This window comes from Pan paniscus, chromosome 9, assembly GCF_029289425.2.
Source record: "Pan paniscus chromosome 9, NHGRI_mPanPan1-v2.0_pri, whole genome shotgun sequence".
In the NCBI taxonomy this organism is placed as follows: domain Eukaryota; kingdom Metazoa; phylum Chordata; class Mammalia; order Primates; family Hominidae; genus Pan; species Pan paniscus.
This window is the reverse complement of record NC_073258.2, coordinates 74,718,714-74,745,194: the sequence shown is the minus strand read 5'-3', so window position 1 is coordinate 74,745,194 and position 26,481 is coordinate 74,718,714. Positions and strand designations below refer to the sequence as shown.

Sequence of the window (26,481 nt, the reverse complement as noted above, 5' to 3'; positions counted from 1 at the left end):
TGGTGACGCCAGCGAATGAATGAATGAGGACACAGATGCTGCACTGGGTAACAAAAATACTCCCATGAGCCAGGAACCAAGCAAGGACTGCACAACTACCAAAAAACTGAAGTCACAGGGCAAAATCTATAGCATGTGAGTAGCTTAAGACATCAGAGTCTGGGGTGGGTGGTGAGAGCAGTGGGTCAGGGGTCTTTGATGCAAGCAACTGAGAGCTGTTTCATGAAAGTAACAGAATATATTTGTGTATTAATAAATATTATTTAAAATAGCATTGTTACTACCATTTATTGAGTCCTATTTGCTAGGCACTTTACGCATACTATTTGTTTTTTTAATTTTTTTTTTTAAGAGACCGGATCTTACTATATTGCCCATGCTGTCTCAAACTCCTGGCCTCAAGCAATCTTCCTGCCTTGACCTCCCAAAATGCTGGGATTACAGGAGTCAGCCACCAGGCCTGGCCCATATTATTTCAATTAATCGTTACAGCAACCCTCTCTGATGGGGCATTATTGAGATAACTGGCTCTATTTTACACAGGAAAAAAAAGTTTATGTAAATTGCCCAAAGTTATAGGTTTGGTAAGAGAAATTCAAACCCAGGTCTGCCTGAATCCAAAGTCCATCCCTTCTATTCTTCCACACTACCTCTCAAAAAACTGATACCAATTTATACTAATGAAGTTCATAGCTAATGATAATAGCCATTCAAAAATCCTACCATTTACTGAGCACCTGCTATATGCCAAACACCATCTCCTTTAATCCTCACAACCATTCTGTGAGGCATAGTTCTTTGTATTTTCTTTTATATAGATTTAGGGAGTACAAGTGCCATTTTGTTAAATGGATACATTGCTTATTGGTGAAATCTGGGTTTTTAGTGTAACCATTACTCAAATGATGAACATTGTACCCATTAAGTAATTTCTCATCCCTCATCCCCCTCCTGCCTTCCCACCCTTCCAAGTCTCTAGTGCCTATGTTCCACGCCTGTGAAGTAGATATTTCTACTGCATTTTATAGTGAGGAAATCAAAGCTCAGAAAAGCGAATTAACATGCCTAATGCACACAACTAATAAGTCATGTTCTAGCTGACCCCACAATCAGAGCTCTCTCTACTACTATATACTATATCCTATACTCCTGTTGCAAAGCAAGTCGGCTATTACATGACAGCTCTTATTTTATTCCAAGATGAACAACACCTTGATCTATATTCCAATTCTTTTGTTTTTGAGACAAGGTCTTGCTCTGTCACCCAGGCTGGGGTAAAGTGGCATCATCATGGCTCACTGCAACCTCGACCCCCTAGACTTAAGCCATTCTCCTGCCTCACCCTCCCAAGTAGCTGGGACTACAGATGTGCGCCACTACACTCAGCTAATTTTTTCTTTGTAGAGATGGGGTTTTGCCATGTTGCCCAGGTTCTACATTCCAAAGCTTACAAGGAGTTTACTCTCATCTTAGGCATCCTGGAAAAGCCCAGTCCCTGCCTAAGTTCATTTATCAGAAGCTTCAAATTCTCCTCACTGGCTTTCCACTCTCAGTGCCCACCACTACCTTCCTTTCTTTTCTTTTCTTTTTTTTTTTCTTGAGACGGAGTCTTGCACTGTTGCCAGGGCTGGAGTGCAATGGCGCGATCTCAGCTCACTACAACCTCCGCCTCTCAGGTTCAAGCGATTCTCCGGCCTCAGCTTCCTGAGTAGCTGGGATTACAGGTGCCCGTCACCAAACCCGGATAATTTTTTGTATTTTTAGTAGAGACGTGATTTCACTATGTTGGCCAGGCTGGTCTCCAACTCCTGACCTCGTGATCCGCCCACCTCGGCCTCCCAAAGTGCTGGGATTACAGGTGTGAGCCACCACATCCAGCCTCACCATTACCTTTCCCACGTACGCAACCAATACTAGCCTCTCTGTCTATAATGATCCATCTGCTACTTAAATACCTCCCTGGTCAAAACTGAAACATTTTCAGACACTGCTAACTATCTGAATGTTCTCCCACATAGAAAGCCCAAACCCATCTCCCTGTAACTTCTACGGTTTGTGCCTAGTTCCCCACTCTGACATCATACAAAGTAAGTTCAGTTCTTGTTTTTCATACAAGAAGTCAAACCCTTCACATATTTGAAGGCAATAATCATTGCCTCCAGGTTTTCTCAAGTTCTTTTAAAAATTGTTTTTGTTGGCCAGGCGAGGTGGCTCACGTGTGTAATCCCAGCACTTTGGGAGGCTGAGGCGAGCAGATCACCTGAGGTCAGGAGTTTGAAACCAGCCTGGCCAACAGGCTGTATTTTGTAAAAGGCTGTATTTTGTATTTTGTAAAAATACAAAAATTAGCCAGGCACAGTGGTGGGCGCCTGTAATCCCAGGTATTCAGGAGACTGAGGCAGGAGAATCACTTGAACCCAGGAGGTGGAGGTTGCAGTGAGCCGAGATTGTGCCACTGCCCTCCAGGGCGACAGAGCGAGACTCTGTCTCAAAAAAGAAAAAAAAAATTGTTTTTGTTTCCAGTCTTTCCTTTAGCCATAACCTTCTAAACATATTTATGTTGATTATCAAAGTCTGCCTTTGGATTGGGTCCTTATGGCTGTTAGGAGCACAAGTTTTATATCCAAACCCAAACACAAATTTGTGTTTGAATATTAGCACTTCCATTTTACTAGCTGTATAGTCCTTGGAAAGTCAGCTGGCCTCACATATTGTTACAGGATTTTTGGAGTGTCATTTTTCTGGCCGGAAAGTCTGTGGCTGGTGGCATCTTTGCCCGAATTTTGCTCTGGTCCACTGGGCTTGTTTCACCCACTTGTCTTGGCAGGCTGTCCTCCGCTCACGCCACCAGCCTGGGTCCCACGCCTGCCAAGGGCAAGTCAGGCATAGGCCGGTGAGGGGTATGTGAGTGAGCATGGGGTCTGGCCAATGTGCACAGTCAGACATGCCGGCTGCTGCAGCAGGGTGGGCAGCTCCAGGTGCTGGCACAGGCACTGGCTCTCTGCGAGGCCGGACCAGGTGCACCACAAGCAGCTTTCACAGCTGGCACTGGGGAACACGTGGCGCTCAGAAGCTTGGAGATGCCAGCAACCACAGGGCTCCAAGGAGGGAGTCACAGCCCTGGCTCAGGGAGCTCCCAGGTCTGGGCTCCCTGAAGGGCTGCAGCTCTTCTTTCCTTCTCTTCACCCACAACCTGGTGAAAAAGGGGCACATCTCATTCCCGTTTCTGTTGCAGCTCTTTTAGCCCTGCCATTAAACGGGTCCCAAGTTCTTGTCCTGCAACCAGAACAAATGGGGTATGCAGACAAGCGGAGGGTGAGCAAGACAAAGAAGAGCTTTATTGAGTGGCAGAATAGCTCAGAGGAGGACCTTGGAGTGGGCAGCTCCTCTCTGCAGGCAGGTCATCTGAATGTCTTCCCATCTCTCAGCAGAGAAGGCTGTAGAGTGGATAGCTCCTCTCTGCAGCCGGTTGTCCCGATGTCTGCTCAGCTCTGGCTGAGCCCAAGTTTGGTTTGTTTGCTTTTTTTTGAGACAGTCTCACTCTTTTCACCCAGGCTGGAGTGCAATGGCGTGATCTCACTGCAACCTCTGTCTCCTGGGTTCAAGGGATTCTCCTGCCTCGACCTCCTAAGTAGCTGGGATTACAGGCGCCCACCACCAGGCTCGGCTAATTTTTTTGTATTTTTAGTACAGATGGGGTCTCACCATGTTGGCCAGGTTGGTCTCAAACTCCTGACCTCAGGTGATCTGCCTGCCTTAGCCTCCCAAAGTGCTGGGATTACAGGCATGAGCCACTACACCCAGACCCAAAGTTTTTATGAGCCTCAGAGGGAAGGAAGTACATGTTGATTTGTCCATGGGTGGCCATGGGCAGGCCTGGAAAAGGTACCGTTAAGTTCCCACTCCTGTCCATGGGACTGGCAGCCCAGCCCCAGACTTCAGCCACTCCCTGGCCTGAAGGTGGGGTATCACTGGGAACCTGCCCCCTTCTGCCCAGGAAGCTGTCTGCCTCCCACTGCCATTCATAGTGCCCTGTAGGTGCCAAGGGGCACGGGCAGGCCACTGCTGAGCTGCCTTCAGCCCCGCTTTGGCTTCCCTCCTATGCCTGTTGGTGCCCAAAGTCCAGAGGGGGCCAAGGAGGCAAGAGGCTGGCGTGTCAGCACTGCCCCAAATGTGTGTACACCCGGCCAGGCTGCGACAGTACCTGGGCTTGGCCCCAGCTTTGCTCCAAGATCAGAGCTGGTGCCGACAGCAGGGAGAAGCCAGGCAGCAGGAGCAGACACCTCTGAGCCTGCGAGGGCTGGGGCAGCCTTCCTGGGCCCCACAAGAGTGCACAGATGCCTGGGTCCGCAGTCACGGTTTGGGCGGCCGTAACTGCACTCGGAAGAGCGGGGCTCCTGCTTGCTCCGTGGAGCAGGAGGCCTAGATCCACAGCCATGACTTGGGCACCAAACCAACTTGGAAGGGGCAGAGCTCCCACTTGTCCCTGGCTCTGACTGGCTCTGGCCACGCCTCCCTGCTGCAGCCAGAGTGATGGCAGCAGCCAATCCAGATGGCCCACTGCTGCCATCAATATTACACGATTTCATTTATATGAAATGACTAGAATAGACAAATCATAGGACGGAAAGATGATTAGTGGGTGCTAAGGGCTGGGAGATGGCAGTATGGGGAGTGACTACTTATGGGTAAGGAGTTTCCTTTTGGGATGGTAAAAATGTTCAGGAATTAAATAGTGGTAACAGTTGTACAACTTTGTGAATATACTAAAAACCATTAAATTATCTACTTTGAAAGTGAATAGGCCGGGTGCGGTGGCTCAAGCCTGTAATCCCAGCACTTTGGGAGGCTGAGGCGGGTGGATCATGAGGTCAGCAGATAGAGACCATCCTGGCTAACACAGTGAAACCCCATCTCTACTAAAAAAAAAAAAAAAAAATTAGCTGGGCGTGGTGGCGGGTGCCTGCAGTCCCAGCTACTGGGGAGGCTGAGGCAAGAGAATGGCGTGAACCCGGGAGGCGGGGCTTGCAGTGAGCGGAGATCGCGCCACTGTACTCCAGCCTGGGTGACAGAGACTCGGTCTCAAAAAAAAAAAAAAAGAGTGAATATTATAATAAATGAATTATATTTTTTAATTATTAAAAAAGAGTCACAAGAAAACTTTTATGACTGCTCAAACTTGCTTGGATCCTGCTGTTATACTTAAAAAAAAAAAATTCAGAGATGAAGTCCAGGTGCAGTGGCTCACGCCTGTAATCCCAGAACTTTGGGAGGCGGAGGCAGGTGGATCACCTAAGGCCAGGTGTTCGAGACCAGCCTAGCCAACATGGTGAAACCCTGTCTCTACTAAAAATACAAAAATTAGCCGGGCATGAGGCCAGGTGCAGTGGCTCACACCTGTAATCCTAGCACTTTGGAAAGCCGAGGCGGGCGGACTGGCTGAGCTCAGGAGTTCAAAACCAGCCTGGGCAACAGGGTGAGACCCCGTCTCTACTAAAAAAATACAAAAAAATTAGCCGGGTGTGGTGGTGGGTGCCTGTAGTCCCAGCTACTTTGGGAGGTTGAGGCAGGAGAATTGCTTGAACCCAGAAGGCGGAGGTTTCAGTGAGCTGAGGTCACAGTATTGCACTCCAGCCTGGGCGACGGAGCAAGACTCCGTCTCCAAAAAAAAAAAAAAAAAAAATTAGCCGGGCATGGTGGTGCATGCCTGTTATCCCAGCTACTCAGGAGGTCGAGGCAGGAGAATCGCTTGAACCCGGGAGGCGGAGGTTGTGGTGAGCCGAGATCATGCCACTGCACTCCAGCCTGGGCAACAGAGCAAGACTCCAACTCAAAAAAAAAAAAAAAAAAAGAAAAGAAGTAAATACTTGCCCTCAACACAAGTGCTGGATGATACTTCTAAGCCAGAGCTGAGCTCCATTAAACTCAATTCCCTAACTAGAGTCTCTCGAACTTAACCCAATTTTACAATCTTGTGGTCACCATCTAAAATGTTTGTTTGTTTGTCTGACCTGATTTAAATTTTTTTTTTTCCAGAGATGGAGTTTCACTCTTGTTGCCCAGGCTGGAGTGCAATAGCATGATCTCGGCTCACCGCAACCTCCTCCTCCCACATTCAAGTGATTCTCCTGCCTCAACCTCCCGAGTAGCTGGGATTACACACATGCGCCACCACGCCCAGCTAATTTTGTATTTTTAGTAGAGATGAGGTTTCTCCATGTTGGTCAGGCTGGTCTCAAATTCCCAACCTCAGGAGATCCCACTGCCTCAGCCTCCCAAAGTGCTGGGAGTACAGGCGTGAGCCACTACGCCCGGCCTTGATTTATTTAATTTATTTATTCAGAGACAGATAGTTTAGATAGATAGATAGATAGATAGATAGATAGATAGATAGATAGATAGATAGATAGATACAGGGTCTCACTCTGTTACCCAGGCTGGAGTGCTGTGGGGTGATCACAGAGCTCGCTGCAGCCTTGGCCTCCCGGGCTCAACTGATCCTCCCACCTCAGCCTCCCGAGTAGCTGGGACTAAAGGAACATGCCACCACACCTGGCTAATTTTTGTATTTTTTGTCGAAACAAGGTTTCGGGCCGGGCGTGGTGGCTCACGCCTGTAATCCCAGCTCTCAGGGAGGCAAGAGGTGGGAGGATAGCTTGAGCCCAGGAGTTCGAGACCTGTCTGGGCAATATAGCGAGACCCTGTTCTCCAGAAAAAGGAAAAAAAAAAAAAAAAAAAGACAAAACAAGGTTTTGCCATGTTGCCTAGGCTGGTCTCAAACTCCTGAGCTCAAGCAATCCACCCACTGCAGCTTTTCAAAGTGTTGGGATTATAGGCATGAGCCACCATGCCTAAATACAAATTCAATGCCTTACCTCAATTCTCACTCCCATACTACTTCTCTGCATACTCTCCCTTAATCTACACCCCAGTGCTTCTCTCCCTCCCAACTTCCTCTAGGAGTTCCTCTGGAACTCCAAGTGTGTTCTCATTTCAGGACCTTTACACATGTTCTTCTCCTTATCTGGAATATATTTTCTCTAAATCCTACCTACTTTTTAAATCTTAGTAGTCACGCAACGTCCTCAAGAAAACTTTTGTGACTGCTCAGACTTGCTTGGATCCTTCTGTTACACAGTCATATAGCACCCTGAATCTTTCATTTGCAACATTTATCATAGTCAGTTAAGTAGTTATAAGTTTAATTAGTCCATCTGTTAATAAGCACCATGGCCAGGCGCAGTGGCTCACGCCTATAATCCCAGCACTTTGGGAGGCCAAGGTGGGCGGATCACCTGAGGTCGGGAGTTCAAGACCAGCCTGACCAACAGGGAGAAACCCCATCTCTACTAAAAATACAAAATTAGATGGGCGTGGTAGTGCATGCCTGTTATCCCAACTACTTAGAAGGCTGAGGCAGGAGAATCACTTGAACCCGGGAGGCAGAGGTTGTAGTGAGCTGAGATCGCACCATTGCACTCCAGCCTGGGCAACAAGAGCAAAACTCCATCTCAAAATAAATAAATAAATATATAAGCACCATGAAAACAGGAACCTGCTACATCCCAGCATCTAGCATACACTCTGGCACACAGCAAGTGCCCAATAAATATCTGCTGATCAAATTAGTAAATCCCTCTAAACCTCATTTCCTTATCTCTGAAGAGTTTATAAAAATATTTACTTCATAGACTTGTTGACATGATTAAATTAGATAACACATGAAAAGGGCTAACAAGTACAAGCTGCATTATTAATGGTCAAACTGGTAACAATGATGATAATGGTGGTGGTAATTGTTTGGTTCCTCATTTGTGAAACAATATGTACCTTAGGGTGTGACGGGTGCTGAAGATAAAACCATTAACAAAATAGAAAAGCTCCTCCAGGGCCTGTGGTCTAGTGGTGACCAGGAAATAGCCAACTTCTTGATTATTCTGAGCTTTTGGACTTCTGCCCTTCTAGGTACTCTAAAATGTGTGTACTACTAGTTCATGTCTTTTAATGTCCTCCTAATTCTTGTCTATTGAATGTATTTGGAGGACATTTTGTTCATATGAACTCTGTTCCACTTTAGCCTTCAAATGCTGAAATGTGAAAACATCTTATCTCTGAGATCAGTTCCCAAGGATGTTCCTTCTGGGCTGACATATTAGACATAACTTGGCACACCATTAGTGATCACAGAGTCTCCCCTAACCATACCCTTATGGTTCAGGGGTAAGGTAATCCCTGAGAAAATAGTGGTTATCTCAAAGTGAGTGGCATCTAGACCTGAGCATGACACTCCAGAGCCATTCATTTTCTGTGCAAAATAACTGCAGGTGATTCAATACTCATTTCCTTGGTGCATTCTAACTTCCCTAGATACCATCCTGCCATCGTGATCATCAGTACACTGATCTGATAAATATCAGCATGAATGCCTTATCTGGTTCCACCCTGCTGAACTCCTTCTGTTGACCCAAAGAGGTACTGGCTCTATCCAGTTTTATTCTAGCAAAGCTGGGCTTCTCACTCATCTAAAATTTGAGATGAAGTTAGGCACAGAAGGGCATGTCTGTTATCCCAGCAACCCAGGAGGCTGAAGTGGGAGGATCACTTGAGCTCAGAAGTTAAAGACCAGCCTGGGCAACATAGTGAGACCGTGTCTCAAAAATAAAATAAAATTTGAGATTATCTGCAGCCAGAAACTTCTTAGGGCCCCAAGGAAAGAGCACTGAATTAAGAGTTAGAAGTTCTAGTCCCAGCTCTACCATGTACTTACCATGTAATATCAACATTTGTTTGTTCACTTATTCATTCGACATTTACCAGGTACCTACTTTAGGCCAAATACACTATAGGGTGGGTGCATATAGACAAGAATACAGTTGCAACCTGGCACGGTGGCTCACGCCTGTTATCCTAGCACTTTGGGAGGCCGAGGCGGGCAGATCACTTGAGTCCAGGAGTTTGAGACCAGCTTGGGTAACATGGTAAAACCCCATCTCTACAAAAAAATACAAAAAATTAGCCAGGCACGGTGGCACGTGCCTGTAATCCCAGCTACTCAGGAGGCTAAGGCGAGAGGATCGCTTGAGCCCAGGAGGCGGAGGTTGCAGTGAACTGAGATCACTCCACTGCACTCCTGCCTGGGTGACAGAGTGAGACCCTGTCTCAAAACAAAATTTAAAAAAAAAGAAAATATAGTTGCATACCCACAAAACTTCTAATGAGGAAAGCAGATGCGCAAATTATTTATTATCCTATGTTAGATCAGTATAATAGGCTGTATGGGTTACAAAGAAGGAAAGGTCTGACACATAGGAAAGCCAGGAAAGGTTTTCATCCTGCATTTCACAGATGAGGAAAATCAAGAATATTATCATATTAGGGAGATGTAAAATACTCAGAAAAGAAAAAGCAGCGGGCCAGGCATGGTGGCACACGCCTGTAATCCCAGCACTTTGAGAGGCTGAGGCAGGCAGATTGCTTGAGCCCAAGAGTTCCAGACCAGCCTGGGCAAAATGGCGAAACCCTGTCTCTACAAAAAATACAAAAATTAGCCAGGCGTGGTGGCAGGTGCCTGTAGTCCCAGCAACTCAGGAGGCTGAGGTGGGAGAATCACCTGAGCCCGGGAGATCGGGGCTGCAGTGAACCAAGATTGTGCTACTGCACTACAGCCTGGGCAACAAAGTGAGACCCTGTCTCAAAAAAAAGAACAGAAAAGGCAGTGGGATCTTAAGAGGGGTACAACTAATAATCTAGGTTTCGTCCAGGAGTGGTGGCTCTTATCTGTAATCCCAGAACTTTCGGAGGCCAAGGTGGGAGGACTGCTTGAAGCCAGGAGTTCGAGACTAGCCTGGGCTACAAAGCAAGACCCCATCTCTACTAAAAATAAAAAAATTAGCTGAGCGGCCAGGCGCGGTGGTTCAAGCCTGTAATCCCAGCACTTTGGGAGGCCGAGGCGGGCAGATCACGAGGTCAGGAGATCGAGACCATCCTGGCTAACACGGTGAAACCCCGTCTCTACTAAAAATACAAAAAATTAGCCAGGTGTGGTGGCGGGCGCCCGTAGCCCCAGCTACTCCAGAGGCTGAGGCAGAAGAATGGCGTGAACCCGGGAGGCGGAGCTTGCAGTGAGCTGAGGTCGGGCCACTGCACTCCAGCCTGGGTGACAAAGCGAGACTCTGTCTCAAAAAAAAGGCCGGGTGCGGTGGCTCACACCTGTAATCCCAACACTTTGGGAGGCTGAGGTGGGCGGATCCGGATCACGAGGTCAGGAGATGGAGACCATCCTGGCTAACACGGTGAAACCCCGTCTCTATTAAAAATACAAAAAATTAGCCGGGCATGGTGGTGGGCACCTGTAGTCCCAGCTACTCAGGAGGCTGAGGCAGGAGAATGGCATGAACCCGGAAGGTGGAGCTTGCAGTGAGCCGAGATCGCGCCACTGCACTCCAGCCTGGGCGACAGAGCGAGACTCTGTCTCAAAAAAAAAAAAAAAAAAAATTAGCTGAGCATGGTGGTGTACACCTGTAATCCCCACTGCTCATGAGGCTGAGTGAAAAGAATCACTTGAACCCAGGAGTTCAAGGATTTAGTAAACTGTGATTGCACCATTGCACTCTAGCCTGGGTGACAAAGTGAGACCCTGTCTCTAAACAAAAACAAAGCCTAGGTTCCAGTCATTCATTCAAGACATCAGTATGACATTAAAGTCTCTATTATATACCAGACATGAGGCTTCCATTTCCTCATCTGTTGCATCTGCCAGGATTATCTCGTGATATTGTGAAGATCAAATGAAATTATGTAAATGAAAATTTATTAACTATAGAACAATATCAATATTATTATTTGCATCATCCTTCATTCCTTACAAAATATTCCTATTTACATTATTCTCTATAGTCTCTACAATTCCATGTGGTGGGCATCATCTGCATTTTACAGATAGGAAACAGAAGCAGTAAAGTTAAATAACTTGCCCAAGGTCATAACAAGAGACAGAACTGTCTGACACAAATCCCATGACCTTCCTTATAAATGTAAAGTATTAACTAACACTTTGAGACAGACTTACATTTAGCAAATAATGACGAGGTTAGCTGACTAAAGCAACTAAGGAGTCGGGAAGAGAACAGTGGCATCAGACGTCAAGAGGCCTTATATACCCATGTCAGATGCTGGCCTTAATGACAGATTTCCATGGGCTCTTTTCCAGGAGTTCCAGACCAGCCTGAGCAACATGGTGAAACATGGAGAACCGAATGGTTGGAAATAGTATTCCTTGAAAAATAATCCCTCCCTTTTAGCACTTCTTGGAACCAAGGCAAATCAAGGAGTGTAGTCACCAGTGTGACCATCTTTAACAATGGAATTTTGAAACTTTCTGATTTTTTTTTCTATTATCTTGGCACCATATTTGGCCAAATTCTTACAAACTGGCTAAGGTGAACAAGTGAATTGTTTCATAAAGGATGAAGTGAGGCGTGGGCCCTTACACATTCAAGGGCAGCCCCAAGGTAACCACAGGTAGACCCATGAGCTGCAACGACCATGCTGACCTATGAATCATGGAAATATAGTTTCCACAATTAATGCCTAAAACAAAATTTTAATATAAATTGCTAAAATGAGTCATTAATCTAAGCATCATGATACAATTGAAAGAGCACAGATGAAATCTGTTAAATCTGTTAAGGGAACGGGAGAAAGCCCAGGAACACATTTATAGTGGTTCATACGGTTTTACGACAGTCACTTAAATAAGGTTTTGGAAACGAAAATGTTGTTAATTATTGCAGGGCGCGGTGGCTCAAGCCTGTAATCCCAGCACTTTGGGAGGCCGAGGCGGGCAGATCACGTGGTCAGGAGTTCGAGACCAGCCTGGCCAACACAGTGAAACCCCGTCTCTACTAAAAATACAAAAATTAGCCCGGCATGGTGTCCCGCGCCTGTAGTCCCAGCTACTGAGGAGGCTGAGGCAGGAGAATCGCTTGAACCCGGAAGGCGAAGGTTGTGGTGAGCCGGGATCGCACCACTGCACTCTAGCCTGGGCAACAGAGCGAAATCCGTCAAAAAAAAAAAAAGAAAGAAAGAAAAGAACGAAAACCTAGTTTATTACTGCTGTTTCCTTATTACCAGGTAGCTTCACATCCTCATCAGTTCAGCAAGTCAAAACTTCATTCTTAGAAAAAATTCTGGAAGTTGCTAACTGAATGCAAATATAAAATGACCTGCCCAAGGTCACACAGTTAATCGGGACCGTATCCTGGTGTCGTGATTTCCATCGCAGAGCTCTCCCTTTTCCAGAAACTGGGTGGAGAGAGTGGCATGTGGTGTGGGCGTGGCACGGGTCGGCTCGGCAGAGTTCGCCCCGGGTGGAAAGGAATCTGCTCAGCCCCTTCAACGCCAGGCAGCCGCATGTGCTGCTGGGAAGGACCTTGGGCACCCCAGTGTCTCATCCCCGGATGTCCGCGCGCCGCCACCTCCCGGCTCTGCACCCTACGCCATCTCCCCTCTCTGCACCGTCCGCCATCTCCCCGCGCCCCGCATGCGTGGAATCTACGTTACCTTTTCCAAGGTTCCGCTCATCCTTTGCTGCTGCGCGGCCTCTAGCTGTGCAAACCGAAGACCCGACCCTGCAGCCGCGTTCCCAGGGCGTCTGAAAACACTGACGGAACGGCCTTGACCAGGTGCAGCAGCAATATCCCACCGAGACTCACTCAACTTCCACATCATTTTAGTTCCGGAAGCTTCTGAAATTCAGAGTCTAGAAATTCTCCTGCTTTCCACCCTCACTCAGGTTGTCACATTCACTGCTGTTTCTCCAGGCAGAATTAATTACCATCTCTGTGTTACCCCAGTACTTAGCACACAATTCTGATTTTTCGCTTACAATATTATACACTAATGATTTGTTACCACCTCTTCTCTGTATTTGAAAGTTCTTAAAAGACTGAGATCCTGTCTGATTAATTCCTTTCAGCGTCTAGCACAGATCTGACTTTTTTGTTTGTTTGAGACGGAGTCTTGCTCTGTTGCGCAGGCTGGAGTGTAGTGGCACGATCTCAGCTCACTGCCACCTCCGCCTCTCGGATTCAAGCAATTCTCCTGTCTCCAAGTAGCTGGGATTACAGGTGCCCGCCTCCACGCCCGCCTAATTTTTATATTTTTACTAGAAATGAAGTTTCTCCATGTTTGTCAGGCTGGTCTTGAACTCCCGACCTCAGGTGATCCGCCCGCCTCGGCCTCCTAAAGTGCTGGGATTACAAGCGTGAGCCACCAGGCCCGGCCAATCATCTCTTAAATTGAGTTTAGAAGTCAGATTTCCACGTCCTGTGCTAGATGCTGGAATAAATTAGTCAGGATCTCAGTCCTTGAGGAACTCAATCAAAATAATAGCAAAAAATAATTAGTATCTAGTAACAAATAATTAGTATCTAGTATGGTAAGTGAAATACCAGAATTGTGTGCAAAGTACTGAGGTAACACAGATACGACAATTAATTATGCTTGGAAATATAATGGACCAGCCATACCTCCTCCAGTACAGTGATTAATTATTGCCTAATAAATGCTATTGGGGTTTTAGAAGTGAAATTTTAAATAAGAAAAAAAAATCAATCAAATGCTAGTATGTGCCAGGTCGGTTCTTTATGGGTGTATGGGTTCATTCAGTCTTTCCAATAACCCTATGAGGCTGAGGATCATTATACCCATTTCACAGATGAGGAACAGAGACAGGAAGAAGGTACCTAGTTAACATAATGTTATATAAGTGGTGAGCTGTTTCATTTCCGTGCCTGTGCTTCATCTGTTTTACGGGACTGTGACTATAGGTTTGCAAAAGGGCAGGTTGGCAACCAGAGAGTTTCTTTCCTTGTCTAGTCCAGGTAAATACAATCTAATAAGATACATGGCCGGGTGCGGTGGCTCATGCCTGTAATCCCAGCACTTTGGGAGGCCGAGGCAGGCGGATCACAAGGTCGGGAGTTTGAGACCAGCCTGACCAAAACGGTGAAACTCCGTCTCTACTAAAAATACAAAAATTAGCTGGGCGTAGTGGTGCATGCCTGTAATCCCAGCTACTCAGGAGCCTGAGGCAGGAGAATCGCTTGAACCCGGGAGGCAGAGCTTGCAGTGAGCCGAGATGGCGCCATTGCACTCCAGTCTGGGCGACAGAACAAAACTCCATCCCAAAAAAAAAAAAAAAAAAAAAGATACAAATCCATCTTTGCATTAATACACTCTCTGGGGTAGGTAAGGTGAAGGGAAAGGGAAAAAGAAGGAAGAAGGAGACGTTTAGTCCTTTGTACGAAGATATAAGGATTCCCACAACAACTAGAATTTTTTTTCTGGCCGGGCGCAGTGGCTCACACCTGTAATCCCAGCACTTTGGGAGGCCGAGGTGGGCAGATCACGAGGTCAGGAGATCGAGACCATGCTGGCTAACACGGTGAAACCCCGTCTCCACTAAAAATACAAAAAATTAGCTGGGCGTGGTGATGGGCGCCTGTAGTCCCAGCTACTCGGGAGGCTGAAGCAGGAGAATGGTGTGAACCCGGGAGGCAGAGCTTGCATTGAGCCGAGATCGGGCCACTGCACTCCAGCCTGGGCGACAGAGCGAGACTCTGTCTCGAAAAAAAAGAAAAAAAATCTAATCCCCATCTACCTATCTAGCCTTATTTCCAGCCTTTTTTTTTTTTTCTTCTTGAGACAGAGTCTTGCTCTGTCACCCAAGCTGAAGTGCAGTGATGTGATCTTGCTCACTGCAACCTCAAGCTCCTGGGCTCAAGTGATCCTCTCACCTCAGCTTCCCAAGTAGCTGGGACTATAGGCACATACCATTGTGCCCAGCTAATTATTTTTATTTTTATTTTTGTACAGATGGGGTCTCACTTTGTTACTCAGGCTGGTCTTGAACTCCTGGCCTCAAACAATCCTCCCACCTCAGCCTCCCAAAGTGTTGGGATTACAGGTGTGAGCCACTGAGCCTGGCTGGTCTTTCCACCCTTTTCAACACAAATGTTACTCCATAGCCAATATTAAATCCTGTAATTCTCCAATCATGATATTCTCTATCACACCTCCCTGCCTTTGCTCCTACAATATTTCTGTTGACCTTTCTTTACTCATTCACCTGGAAAACTCCTACTCTTCTTTCCAGACACAAGTCAAATGTTACCTTTCCTGTGTAGCCATTTCCAACCACTCCACGGAAATAATGTGGTCCTTTCTCTGCACTTCCACAGCTCATTTCTTATGCTCTCAACACAATGTATTGTAACTATTTGTTCACTTATGTATCTTCTCCACTAGATCTCCACTGGATTCACTAGAGCACTTTTAAAGGAATATTGTTCATTTTTCTTTCTATCCTCAGCATTTGGCACAGGTCATAGAACATAATGAAGCTCCAACAAATGTTGAATGAAATAATGAATGTGCGAATATTTTTAAAGTTCCTAGAAGTAAATATGGATTTTAGATTTTTATAAGATCTTGCATCACAAAAAAAGCATTGAGTACTTTGCCTTTCTGGTTTTATTTTTACAAGCTAAGCTTCCTTTAAAGCTTAAAAAAAAAAAACAAAAAAACAAAAAAAACCTGTCCTGGTTCTCAGCACAGCCACATCAGAGAATGCCTTAGGGAGCAAGAGAATAAAGGGAGGCCCTTTAGAAAGACTATGTGTGATCTCTGGTTAAACTTCCTTTAAAGTAATAATTCCATGATCACCTATTATAAAAAGTTTCCCATAGTGCCAAAAGTTCTAATCTATGGCTTAAGTGAAAATATATACCTTAAGCTACCTCAAACTGAAAACTATTTTAGCTTCAGTGGAACTTTTCTGCTTCTATTTTTTGGTATGATTTTGGTACAAAGAAAATCATACTTAAAAGAAAGAATATAAAAGGCCAGAGGTGGAAGAGGACTGGCTACCTAGGAAAAGCCAGAAAGAGATGGTGCTGACTCCCCAGCCCGAACTTTACCAGGAATTTTCTCCTTGTGCAGGGTTGGGCTGAGTGAGTGGGAATTACCTAACCCTAGAGAGAGGGCGAAAAGATGATGAAAGAGGCTGCAAGAGGGAAGCTCAACTGTTTAGTAAGATCACAGAAGCCCACAGGAAGGGGCAGGGTGCTGTGGCTCACACCTGTAATCTCAGCAGGGATACTGTGACACCTGAGAGGCTATCCTTATCCACCTCTTCCCATCCCTTTCAGGTTGGTCTGCACTGAACCACTTGTTATTGCAAACATGTTACTCAACATAAGAAAACTTTTCGGCCAAGTGTGGTGGCTCACACCTATAATCCCAGCACTTAGGGAGGCTGAGGCAGGATTGCTTGAGCCCAGAAGTTTGAGACCAGCCTGGGCTATAATGAGACCCACATCTCTACAAAACAAAACAAAACAAAACAAAACAAAACAAAACAAAACAAAACAAAACCCTTTTCTTATGGAAAAGGTCTTTGTGTTGCTGCTGTCCAAGGCCCAAATATCACACATGTACTGGAAAACAGAAACAGAAAAACCCTAATTCCACTCTAGCAAACCACTCATAGCCTCTAGTGTAATTATCCTGCCTGGCAGCCTGGAGACACAAGTGCAAATTTTACAAAATCAAAATGTGGAGATAGTTTTTGAAACACATTATTTAGAGGATAGTAATAACTCCTTGACCTAATGAGATAGGCACTTCTGACCTTCATCTCCAACTATCTGCTCTGTCTCTTCATTTGAATGCCCCTCCTCTTTACCTCAACATGTACTAGCCAAGGTCCATTTTTATTATCTCCCATCTGAACTATTGTGCTGGCGTAACTAATTGGTCTGCCAGTCTTTAGTCTCATTCCTATGCCAGTTTATTTCCAAAAACAGCTTTCTTGAAGCATATTTCATGGAGATCATGATTTAAAAAGCAAAACAAACAAAAAACCTTCAATACAGCTGGGTGCAGAGGTACTTACGCTGGGGTACTCCCAACACTTTGGGAGGCCAAGCGGGAGGACCCCTTGGGCCCAGGGTTTTGTGGTTACAGTGAGCTATGATCACACTACTGTACTCTAGCCTGGTGACAAAGCGAGACTTTGTCTTCAAAAAAATTAAGAAATAATAAATGTAGGCCAGACACAATGGCTCATGCCTATCATCCCAGCACTTTGGGAGACCAAGGCAGAAGGACTGCTTGAGCCCAGGAGTTTGAGACCATCCAGAGCAACATGGCAAAATCCTGTCTCTACCAAAATATAAAAATAAAAATTAGCTGGGTGTGGTGGTGCATATGTATTTTCCCAGCTATTTGGGAGGCTGAGGGTGAGAGGATCACTTGAGTCTGGGAGGTTGAGGCTGCAGTTGAGTTGTGATTGTGCCACTGCACTCCAACCTTGGTGACAGGGGGAGACTTTATCTCAAAATAATAATAATATGCCAGGAGCAATGGCTCGCGCCTGTAATCCCAGCACTTTGGGAGGCTGAGGTGGGCGGATCACTTGAGGTCAGGAGTTCAAGACCAGCCTGTCCAACATGGTGAAACCCCATCTTTACTAAAAATACAAAAAAATTAGCTGGGCATTGTGGCATGTGCCTGTAATCCCAGCTACTCAGGATGCTGTGGCAGGAGAATTGCTTGAACCTGGGAGGCGGAGGTTGCAGTGAGCCTTGATTGTGCCACTGCACCCAGCCTGGGCAACAGAGCAAGAATCCTCAAAAAAAAAAATTAATAATAATAATAGGCCAGGTGTGGTGGTGGCTCACGCCTGTAATCCCGGCACTTTGGGAGGCTGAGGCTGGTACATCACCTGAGGTCAGGAGTTTGAGACCAGTGTGGCCAACATGGTGAAACCCCGTCTCTACTAAAAAAAAGTTAGCCGGGCTTGGTGGTGGGCGCCTGTAATCCCAGCTGCTCAGGAGGCTGAGGCAAGAGAATCACTTGAACCCAGGAGGTGGATGTTGCAGTGAGCCGAGATCACGCCATTGCATTCCAGCCTGGGCAATAAGAGCGAAACTCTGTCTCAAAAAATAATAATAATAAAAGTTGCTTTTTTTTTTTTTTTTGAGACGGAGTCTCGCTCTGTCCCCCAGGCTGGAGTGCAGTGGCATGATCTCGGCTCACTGCAAGCTCTGCCTCCTGTGTTCATGCCATTCTCCTGCCTCATCCTCCCAAGTAGCTGGGACTACAGGCGCCCGCCACCATGCCCGGCTAATTTTTTGTATTTTTAGTAGAGGGGGGGTTTCACCGTGTTAGCCAGGATGGTCTCGATCTCCTGACCTCATGATCTGCCCATCTCAGCCTCCAAAAGTGCTGGGATTACAGGCGTGAGCCACCGCGCCAGGCCAATAATAATAAAAGTTTAAAAACCCTTCAATAGCTACTTACAGCCCTCCAATTTAACAATACGCTCCTTAACCTGGCATTTTAGCTTTCATGATCTGTCTCCAGTTTACCATTCAGCCATTCCTATTCACATGTGCATTGCATATACCACACTGATAACTGTTCAACACATTTTCCTATACCTCCTTTATAGACTTTTTAATTTGTTTTATAGTTGTTTGAAGATGTGTTTTTTCAAACCACCAGACAGTGCTCCTTGATGTTCTGATCCTTGTCTGATCCCACTCTGTGTTTCTCTCAACATATTTTTAGCATCTACACATTGTAGGTACCAGAAATAATTTGTGGATGAACATTGGGCTTGCTGAAGAATACTAAGAACTTTGGCTCTAAGTTTTTGATCAAAGTAGAGATGATTGTCATGATTAGCTACTCTTATTTTAGCCCCTGAGAGCCTTTTCTTCAAAAAAGTAGGGAGGTTGCTTCTTTTCCGAGAAAACACCAAATGGCGGATGACGCCGGTGCAGCGGGGGGGCCAAAACTTATGGCACGGGAGTAAATTCAGCATTAAAATAAATGTAATTAAAAGGAAAAAAAAAAAGTAGGGAGGCATAATTAACTATAAAACATTTGGAAAATACAGAAAAGTAAAAACAACAACAGCAAAAATCAACACCACCCAGCCGGTCACGGGTCCTATAATGGTCTTAGATTTCATTGTTCTGCCATACATTGTTAATGGTCCAGTTAGAGAACAATTACATGGTTATTTCCATTTTACAGATGATGAAACTGAGACTCAGTTCAAATGAATACATTATCCATTAAGTCTGGCTGCAAGGAAACCAGACCTTCCAACTTTGTTGTGGTCCCTACCCCTTTCTTGAATCCGAAGCCCCCTCTTTTTGAATCCCAACTCTTCCTGAAACTGGGCTGCTTAGCATCTCAGGGCCCTCCAACATGTCTATTTTTATAATGAAATGCGCAACAAACTTTTACCCTAAACCACTTGAGGTAACCTGCTCCTTACCACCAAAATAACTCAATTCTTCATTTAAAACAAGTCACTCTGAGTTGATAATGCTGTTTTGGAATAAAAAACTCTTCTGGCCTTAAGAAGGACTATTCTATATGCTCTGCCATATAGGCCTATGGAAATTAATATACCATTTGGCTTTTGCCACACCTCCTCCTACAATTTTTTTTCTCTCTCTCTCTCTCCTCTCTCTCTCTCTCTCTCTCCTCTCTCTCCTCTCTCTCTCCTCTCTCTCTCCTCTCTCTCTCCTCTCTCCTCTCTTTCTGACTTTTTGCTCTGTTTCCCAGGCTGGAGTGCCGTGGTGTGATCTCAGCTCACTACAACTTCTGCCTCCCTGGTTCAAGCGATTCTCCTGCCTCAGCCTCCCAAGTAGCTGGGACTACAGGCACCCACCACCATGCCTGCCTAATTTTTCTATTTTTTTTTTCATAGAGACAGGTTTTGTTTGTTTGTTTTTGAGACAGAGTGAAACCTTTTGGTAGAGGCTTGGACTTGTTTTTTCCGGGGTCCTTACCCACCCAAGATGTTATGATTCTGAGTTTCTCAATTGTACTACTTTAGAACCCTAAGATCCTAAAATGTTGAAAGACTCTACAATCTTGTAATTCTTGTGGAACAACTTTGCAAAGAGAAGGTGAAGCTGTGGAATAGCCAGTTCTTAGCTGTCTCTCCTTCCCGACCTGCCCCATCTCCAAGAGGCTATCCACTCAAAGTTTATTTTTTATTTTTATTTATTTATTTATTTTTGAAATGGTGTTTCGCTCGTTTCCCGGGCTGGAGTGCAGTGGCGTGATCTTGGCTCACTGCAACCTCTGCCTCCCAGGTTCAAGCAATTCTCCTGCCTCAGCCTCCCAAGTAGCTGGGATTACAGGCGTGTGCCACCACGTCCAGGTAATTTTGTATTTTTAGTAGCGATGGAGTTTCACCATGTTGGTCAGGCTGGTCTCGAACTCCTGACCTCAGGTGATCCGCCCGCCTCGGCCTCCCAAAGTGCTGGGATTACAGGTGTGAGCCACTGTGCCCAGGCTCAAAGTTTAAATGCTCAACGGGAAAATATAAAAATCACAGTCATTCATCCATGGAATACTTTATCCTATCCATGCATTTAAAATCACAAAGAAAAACCACTTAATATGCAAACGATAATACATAAGTTATACAGCATTGTCCCAATTGTGTTAAAATAGATACACAGAGGGAAAAAAAGAATGACAAAGGTTAATTATGATTGTTTCTGGCCGATGGGACAGTAAATCAATTTTGTTTCCATTACGCTTTTCTTAATTTCCTAAAATATGCATATATTTTTATAATCAGAAAAAAAAGGTTTTAAGCTCAAACGTGTCAGGCCACACCTGGTGCCGCGTCGTTGGGATACAGAGATGAGTCATCTCAAACGAGAGGGAGGGGCCAACAAGGCTTTGACTAGGGCTGGCTTGGAAGAGGAGGGACAAGCACTGGGTAGGGTGGGATCTGATCAGCTCAGCTCAGCTGGAGTTCAACCCGGAAGCGCTGACGGTGGCACACCAGCGGGCAAAATCCACCTCAAAAGCTGGAAATAACGTGGCAGGCCCGGCACAACAAGACCCGCCAGTTCAAGTCAACCTCACCGCCCTCTGGCCGAAGACCCAGGCCAACCCCGCCCCTTGCCTCTCCCCATTGGTCTGCTGAAGCTCGTTCGGTTCCCAGGGCCCGCCCCTCTGGGGCTGCGAGAGGAGGCGCGCTCCCTCCTCCACATGGGCGCTGGCGGCCATGTTGAGTGTGGCTTGACAGGGGAGGGTGGGGCTATTCTCTGTTTCTGGCGTCGCTGACTCCATCCCACACACTCTGCAAGTGTTTCCCTTTAGTCGTGGGCTCTTGGAACCCCAAGTAAAGAGATGATTTACCACTGAAATGATTCTCACTTGGGAGCTGGGCGTTTGTGTGAAGTGCACACATCTTCCGCCCAGCCTCCGGTTCCCTGGAGGCCTGTGGGTTCTAGTTTTCCAGAGGTGATGTCATCGCAAAACCTTTGTAAGGTCCTAATGCCCGATATTAGGATTGCAGAATCATTCAAAATGAGATCTTAGAGACTGGGTGGCTATATAATTTATTGTTCAAACTGGGATAGCTTTGAGAGTGTAGGGGTATACTATCAATAATTACAATCCACACAACAGTCATAAATGTGGACTGTTCTGGAGTTTATACTCACTCTACTTAAAGTCACTCTATTTATAGTCAGCTCGTTTTTTTAAAATTGTGGTCAAATATATATGAGAAAAATTTCCATTTTAACAATCTTTATGTGTATAATTCAGTGGCATTAATTACATTCAGTGTCGTGCAATCATCGTCATTATCTATTTCCAAAATTTTTCATTACCCCAAGCAGAATCCATGCCCAGTAAGCAATAACTCCCCATTAACCTCTCCTACCAGCTCCTGTTAATCTCCAGTGCCCTTTCTGTTTCTATGAATTTGCTATATTTCACATAAGTGGAATCATACAATAGTCGAGGTTTTCTGTCTGCATAGTTTCACTTAGCATAATGTTTTCAAGGTTCATCTATGTTGTACCATGTATTAATACTTTATTTTGTTTTAGAGTTGAATAGTATTCCCTTGTATGGATATACCACAATTTGTTTATCCGTTCATCTGTTAACGGACACTTGGGTTGTTTCTACCTGTTGGCTATTGTGAACAAAGCTGCTACGAACATTTTGTACAAGTATTTGAAGGTCCCAAAACATTTTTTTAAGCCATTTTAGTAGTTTGAAATGGTATATTTGTGGTTTTGGTTTGCATTTCCTTGATGATTAAAGATGTTGTGGCTGGCGTGGTGGCTCATGCCTGTAATCCCAGCACTTTGGGAGGCCGAGGCAGGCGGATCACAAGGTCAAGAGATTGAAACCATCCTGGCCAACATGGTGAAACCCTGTCTCTACTAAAAATACAAAAACACCGGGCGCAGTGGCTCACGCCTGTAATCCCAGCACTTTGAGAGGCCGAGGCAGACGAATCACAAGGTCAGGAGATCAAGACCATCCTGGCCAACATGGTGAAACCCCGTCTCTACTAAAAAAAAAACCAAAATTAGCCAGGCATGGAGGCGCAAGCCTGTAGTCCCAGCTCCTTGGGAGGCTGAGGCAGGAGAATTGCTTGAACCCAGGGGGCAGAGGCTGCAGTGAGCCGAGATCACGCCACTGCACTCCAGCCTGGGCAAGAGAGCGAGACTCTGTCTCAAAAACAAACAAACAAACAAATTAGCTGGGCATGGTGATATGCCCCTGTAGTCCCAGCTACTCGGTAGGCTGAGGCAGGAGAATTGCTTGAACCCGAGAGGCAGAAGTTGCAGTGAACCAAGATCGCGGCCACTGCATTCCAGCCTGGTGACAGAGTGAGACTCGGTCTCAAAAAAAAAAAAATGTTGAACATCAGTTTTATTTATTTATTATTATTATTTTTTGAGACGGAGTCGCTCTGTCGCCCAGGCTAGAGTGCAGTGGCGCGATCTCGGCTCACTGGAAGCTCCGCCTTTCAGGTTCACGCCATTCTCCTGCCTCAGCCTCCCGAGTAGCTGGGACTACAGGCGCCCATCACCACGCCCGGCTAATTTTTTGTATTTTTCATAGAGACCGGGTTTCACCGTGTTAGCCAGGATGGTCTCCGTCTCCTGACCTCGTGATCCGCCCGCCTCGGCCTCCCAAAGTGCTGGGATTACAGGCGTGAGCCACTGCGACCGGCCCATTTTTATTTATTTATTTATTGAGATGGAGTCTTGCTCTGTCGCCCAGGCTGGAGTGCAGTGGCTCGATCTCAGATCACTGCAATCTCCGCCTCTTGGGTTCAAGTGATTCTCTTGGCTTAGCCTCCTGAGTAGCTAGGATTACAGCCATGCGCCACCACACCCAGCTAATTTTTGTATTTTCAGAAGAGACGGGGTTTCACCACGTTGGTCAGGCTGGTCTCGAACTCCTGACCTCATGGTCCACCCGCCTCGGCCTCCCAGAGTGCTGGGATTACAGGCGTGAGCCACAGTGCCCGGCCCTAATTTTTTGTTGTTGTTTATATTTTTTGTTGAGAAGGGAATCTCACTATGTTGCCCAGGCTGGTCTCAAAGTCCTAGGCTCAGGTGATCCTCCTCCCTGGGCCTCCCAAAGTGCTGGGATTACAAGCATGAGCTACTGTGCTCAGCTTTAAATACTTTTTTTCCATTATTTCGAGTTTGCTTTATGCTTAATATTAATCAATAGTAGTATGCTGCTGGGCGCTGTGGACCACACCTATAATCCCAACATTTTGGGAGGCCGAGGCAGGAGGATCACCTTAGGTCAGGAGTTTGAGACCAGCCTGTCTAACATGGTGAAACCCCGTCTCTACCAAAAATACAAAAATTAGCTGGGCATGGTGGTGCGTGTCTGTAATTCCAGCTACTCTGGAGGCTGAGGCAGGAAAATCGCTTGAACCTTGGAGGCAGAGGTTGCAGTGAACTGAGCTTGAGTGCACTGCACTCCAGCCTGGACAACAAAGTGAGACTCCATCTCATTAAAAAAAAAAAAAAAAGAGAGGATGTTTGGCAATCTTATAAATACTAGAAATAGAAAGCATGACAGCACACAACATTTTTTCTTTTTTTAAAAATACATTTTATTATTATTATTTTAAAATAGAGATGAGGTCTTGCCATGCAACAGAGGTTGGTCTTAAACTCCTGGGCTCAAGAGATCCTCTCACCTCGGCCTCCCAAAGTGCTAAGATTACAAGCATGAACCACCACTCCCGGCCACAGCATCTTTTCTTAAATGAGAAGTTTTAAAAGACTCAATTTTGAAGAGAGATTTGTGTTAAACACTAGGAAAAACTTCCAGATAAAGAAGAACCAGAACTGGGGAGAATGGGAGAGTAGAGAGAGATTCTTCACTATATGTACTGAGGAATAAGTTGATGTTGATATGCCTAGAAGCTGACAGAGATGAAGTCCTATGGATATTCTCTGAGCTCAGTAATTCTGGAAATGGAATTTGCCTAGAGACCAGCTGGGGCCCTTTATCTGCTGTGCTGCTCTCTTTCCAGCTTCACTCCAATGCCCACCTGTTGTGGAACTTTTGTACTAAGCAATCTGCCACAATTCCTACTTCTCAAACAAAAGGGAATAATTGTCTACTAGCTATATAGAGTCTTACCTCAAACAGAATATATCCAAAACTAAACTTACCACCTTCCTCCCCTTCTTGACCTTGTGGGTCTCTTTAGGTACTATTTTTTTTATTTCCTTCCCTTAGAACCACATTTCTTTTTTTTTTCTTTTTTTCTTTTTTAAAATTGATCATTCTTGGGTGTTTCTCGCAGAGGGGGATTTGGCAGGGTCATAGGACAATAGTGGAGGGAAGGTCAGCAGATAAACAAGTGAACAAGGGTCTCTGGTTTTCCTAAGCAGAGGACCCTGGGGCCTTTCGCAGTGTTTGTGTCCCTGGGTACTTGAGATTAAGGAGTGGTGATGACTCTTAACGAGCATGTTGCCTTCAAGCATCTGTTTAAGAAAGCACATCTTGCACCACCCTTAATCCATTTAACCCTGAGTGGACACAGCACATGTTTCAGAGAGCACAGGGTTGGGGGTAAGGTCATAGATCAACAGCATCCCAAGGCAGAAGAATTTTTCTTAGTACAGAACAAAATGGAGTCTCCTATGTCTACTTCTTTCTACACAGACACAGCAACAATCTGATTTCTCTATCTTTTCCCCCACGTTTCCCCCTTTTCTATTGGGCAAAACCGCCATTGTCATCATGGCCCGTTCTCAATGAGCTGTTGGGTACACCTCCCAGACGGGGTGGCGGCCGGGCAGAGGGGCTCCTCACTTCTCAGAAGGGGTGGCTGGGCAGAGGCGTCCCCCACCTCCCGGATGGGGCAGCTGGCCGGCCGGGGGCTGCCCCCCACCTCCCTCCTGGACGGGGCGGCTGGCCGCGCGGGGGCTGCCCACCTCCCGGACAGGGCGGCTGCCGGGCGGAGGGGCTCCTCACTTCTCAGACGGGGTGGCTGCTGGGCAGAGGGGCTCCTCACTTCTCAGATGGGGCGGCGGGGCAGAGGTGCTCCCCACATCTCAGACGATGGGCGGCCGGGCAGAGAGCAGAGATGCTCCTCACTTCCTAGACGGGATGGTGGCCGGGAAGAGGCGCTCCTCACTTGCCAGACTGGGCAGCCGGGCAGAGGGGCTCCTCACATCCCAGACGGGGTGGCGGCCGGGCAGAGGCTGCAATCTCGGCACTTTGGGAGGCCAAGGAAGGTGGCTGGGAGGTGGAGGTTGTAGCGAGCTGAGATCAGGCCACTGCACTCCAGCCTGGGCAACACTGAGCACTGAGTGAACGAGACTCCATCTGCAATCCCGGCACCTCGGGAGGCCGAGGCTGGCAGATCACTCACGGTTAGGAGCTGGAGACCAGCCCGGCCAACACAGCGAAACCCCGTCTCCACCAAAAAAACACGAAAACCAGTCAAGCGTGGCGGTGCGCGCCTGCAATCGCAGGCACTGGGCAGGCTGAGGCAGGAGAATAAGGCAGGGAGGTTGCAGTGAGCAGAGATGGCGGCAGTACAGTCCATCTTTGGCTGGGCATCAGAGGGAGACCGTGGAAAGAGAGGGAGAGGGAGACCGTGGGGAGAGGGAGAGGGAGACCGTGGGGAGAGGGGGAGGGGGAGGGGGAGGGGAGAACCACGTTTCTTAAATGAAAGAGTCTTCACTTCTTGCCTCCATTTCTTCATTTTGAATTTACTCCTAAATCCAAATCTGGTGTTTTTTCTCATTACTTCATTGAAACTTCTCAGACCTAGGCCACCAGTAACCCTCTTGAAAATACTGTTTTGGCCAGGTGCGGTGGCTTACTCCTGTAATCCTAGCACTCTGGGAGGCTGAGGCAGGAGGATTGCTTGAGTACAGGAGTTCAAGACCAGCCTGGGCAATGTAGAATAACCCTGTCTCTACTAAAAATACACAAAATTAGCCAGGTATGGTGGCTCGTACCTGTAGTCCCAGCTACCCAGGAGGCTGAGGTAGGAGAATCACCTGAGCCTGGGAGGTCAAGGCTGCAATGAGCCGAGATCATGCCACTGCACTCCAGCCTGGGCAACCAGAGTGAGAC

At 46.4% G+C, this 26,481-nt stretch overlaps 1 protein-coding gene across 1 annotated transcript in view; it reads right to left on the bottom strand.

Annotated features, from left to right (window-relative positions):
* Positions 1 to 13,021, bottom strand: part of MRPL48 (mitochondrial ribosomal protein L48) — a 78,669-nt gene extending 65,648 nt beyond the window's left edge. Inside the window, exon 1 of the mRNA XM_003814667.6 lies at positions 12,562 to 13,021. Coding sequence (XP_003814715.3) covers positions 12,562 to 12,729 — 168 coding nt within the window. The 5' untranslated portion in view covers positions 12,730 to 13,021. The remainder of the gene's footprint in view (positions 1 to 12,561) is intronic.
* Between the last annotated feature and the right edge of the window lie 13,460 nt (positions 13,022 to 26,481).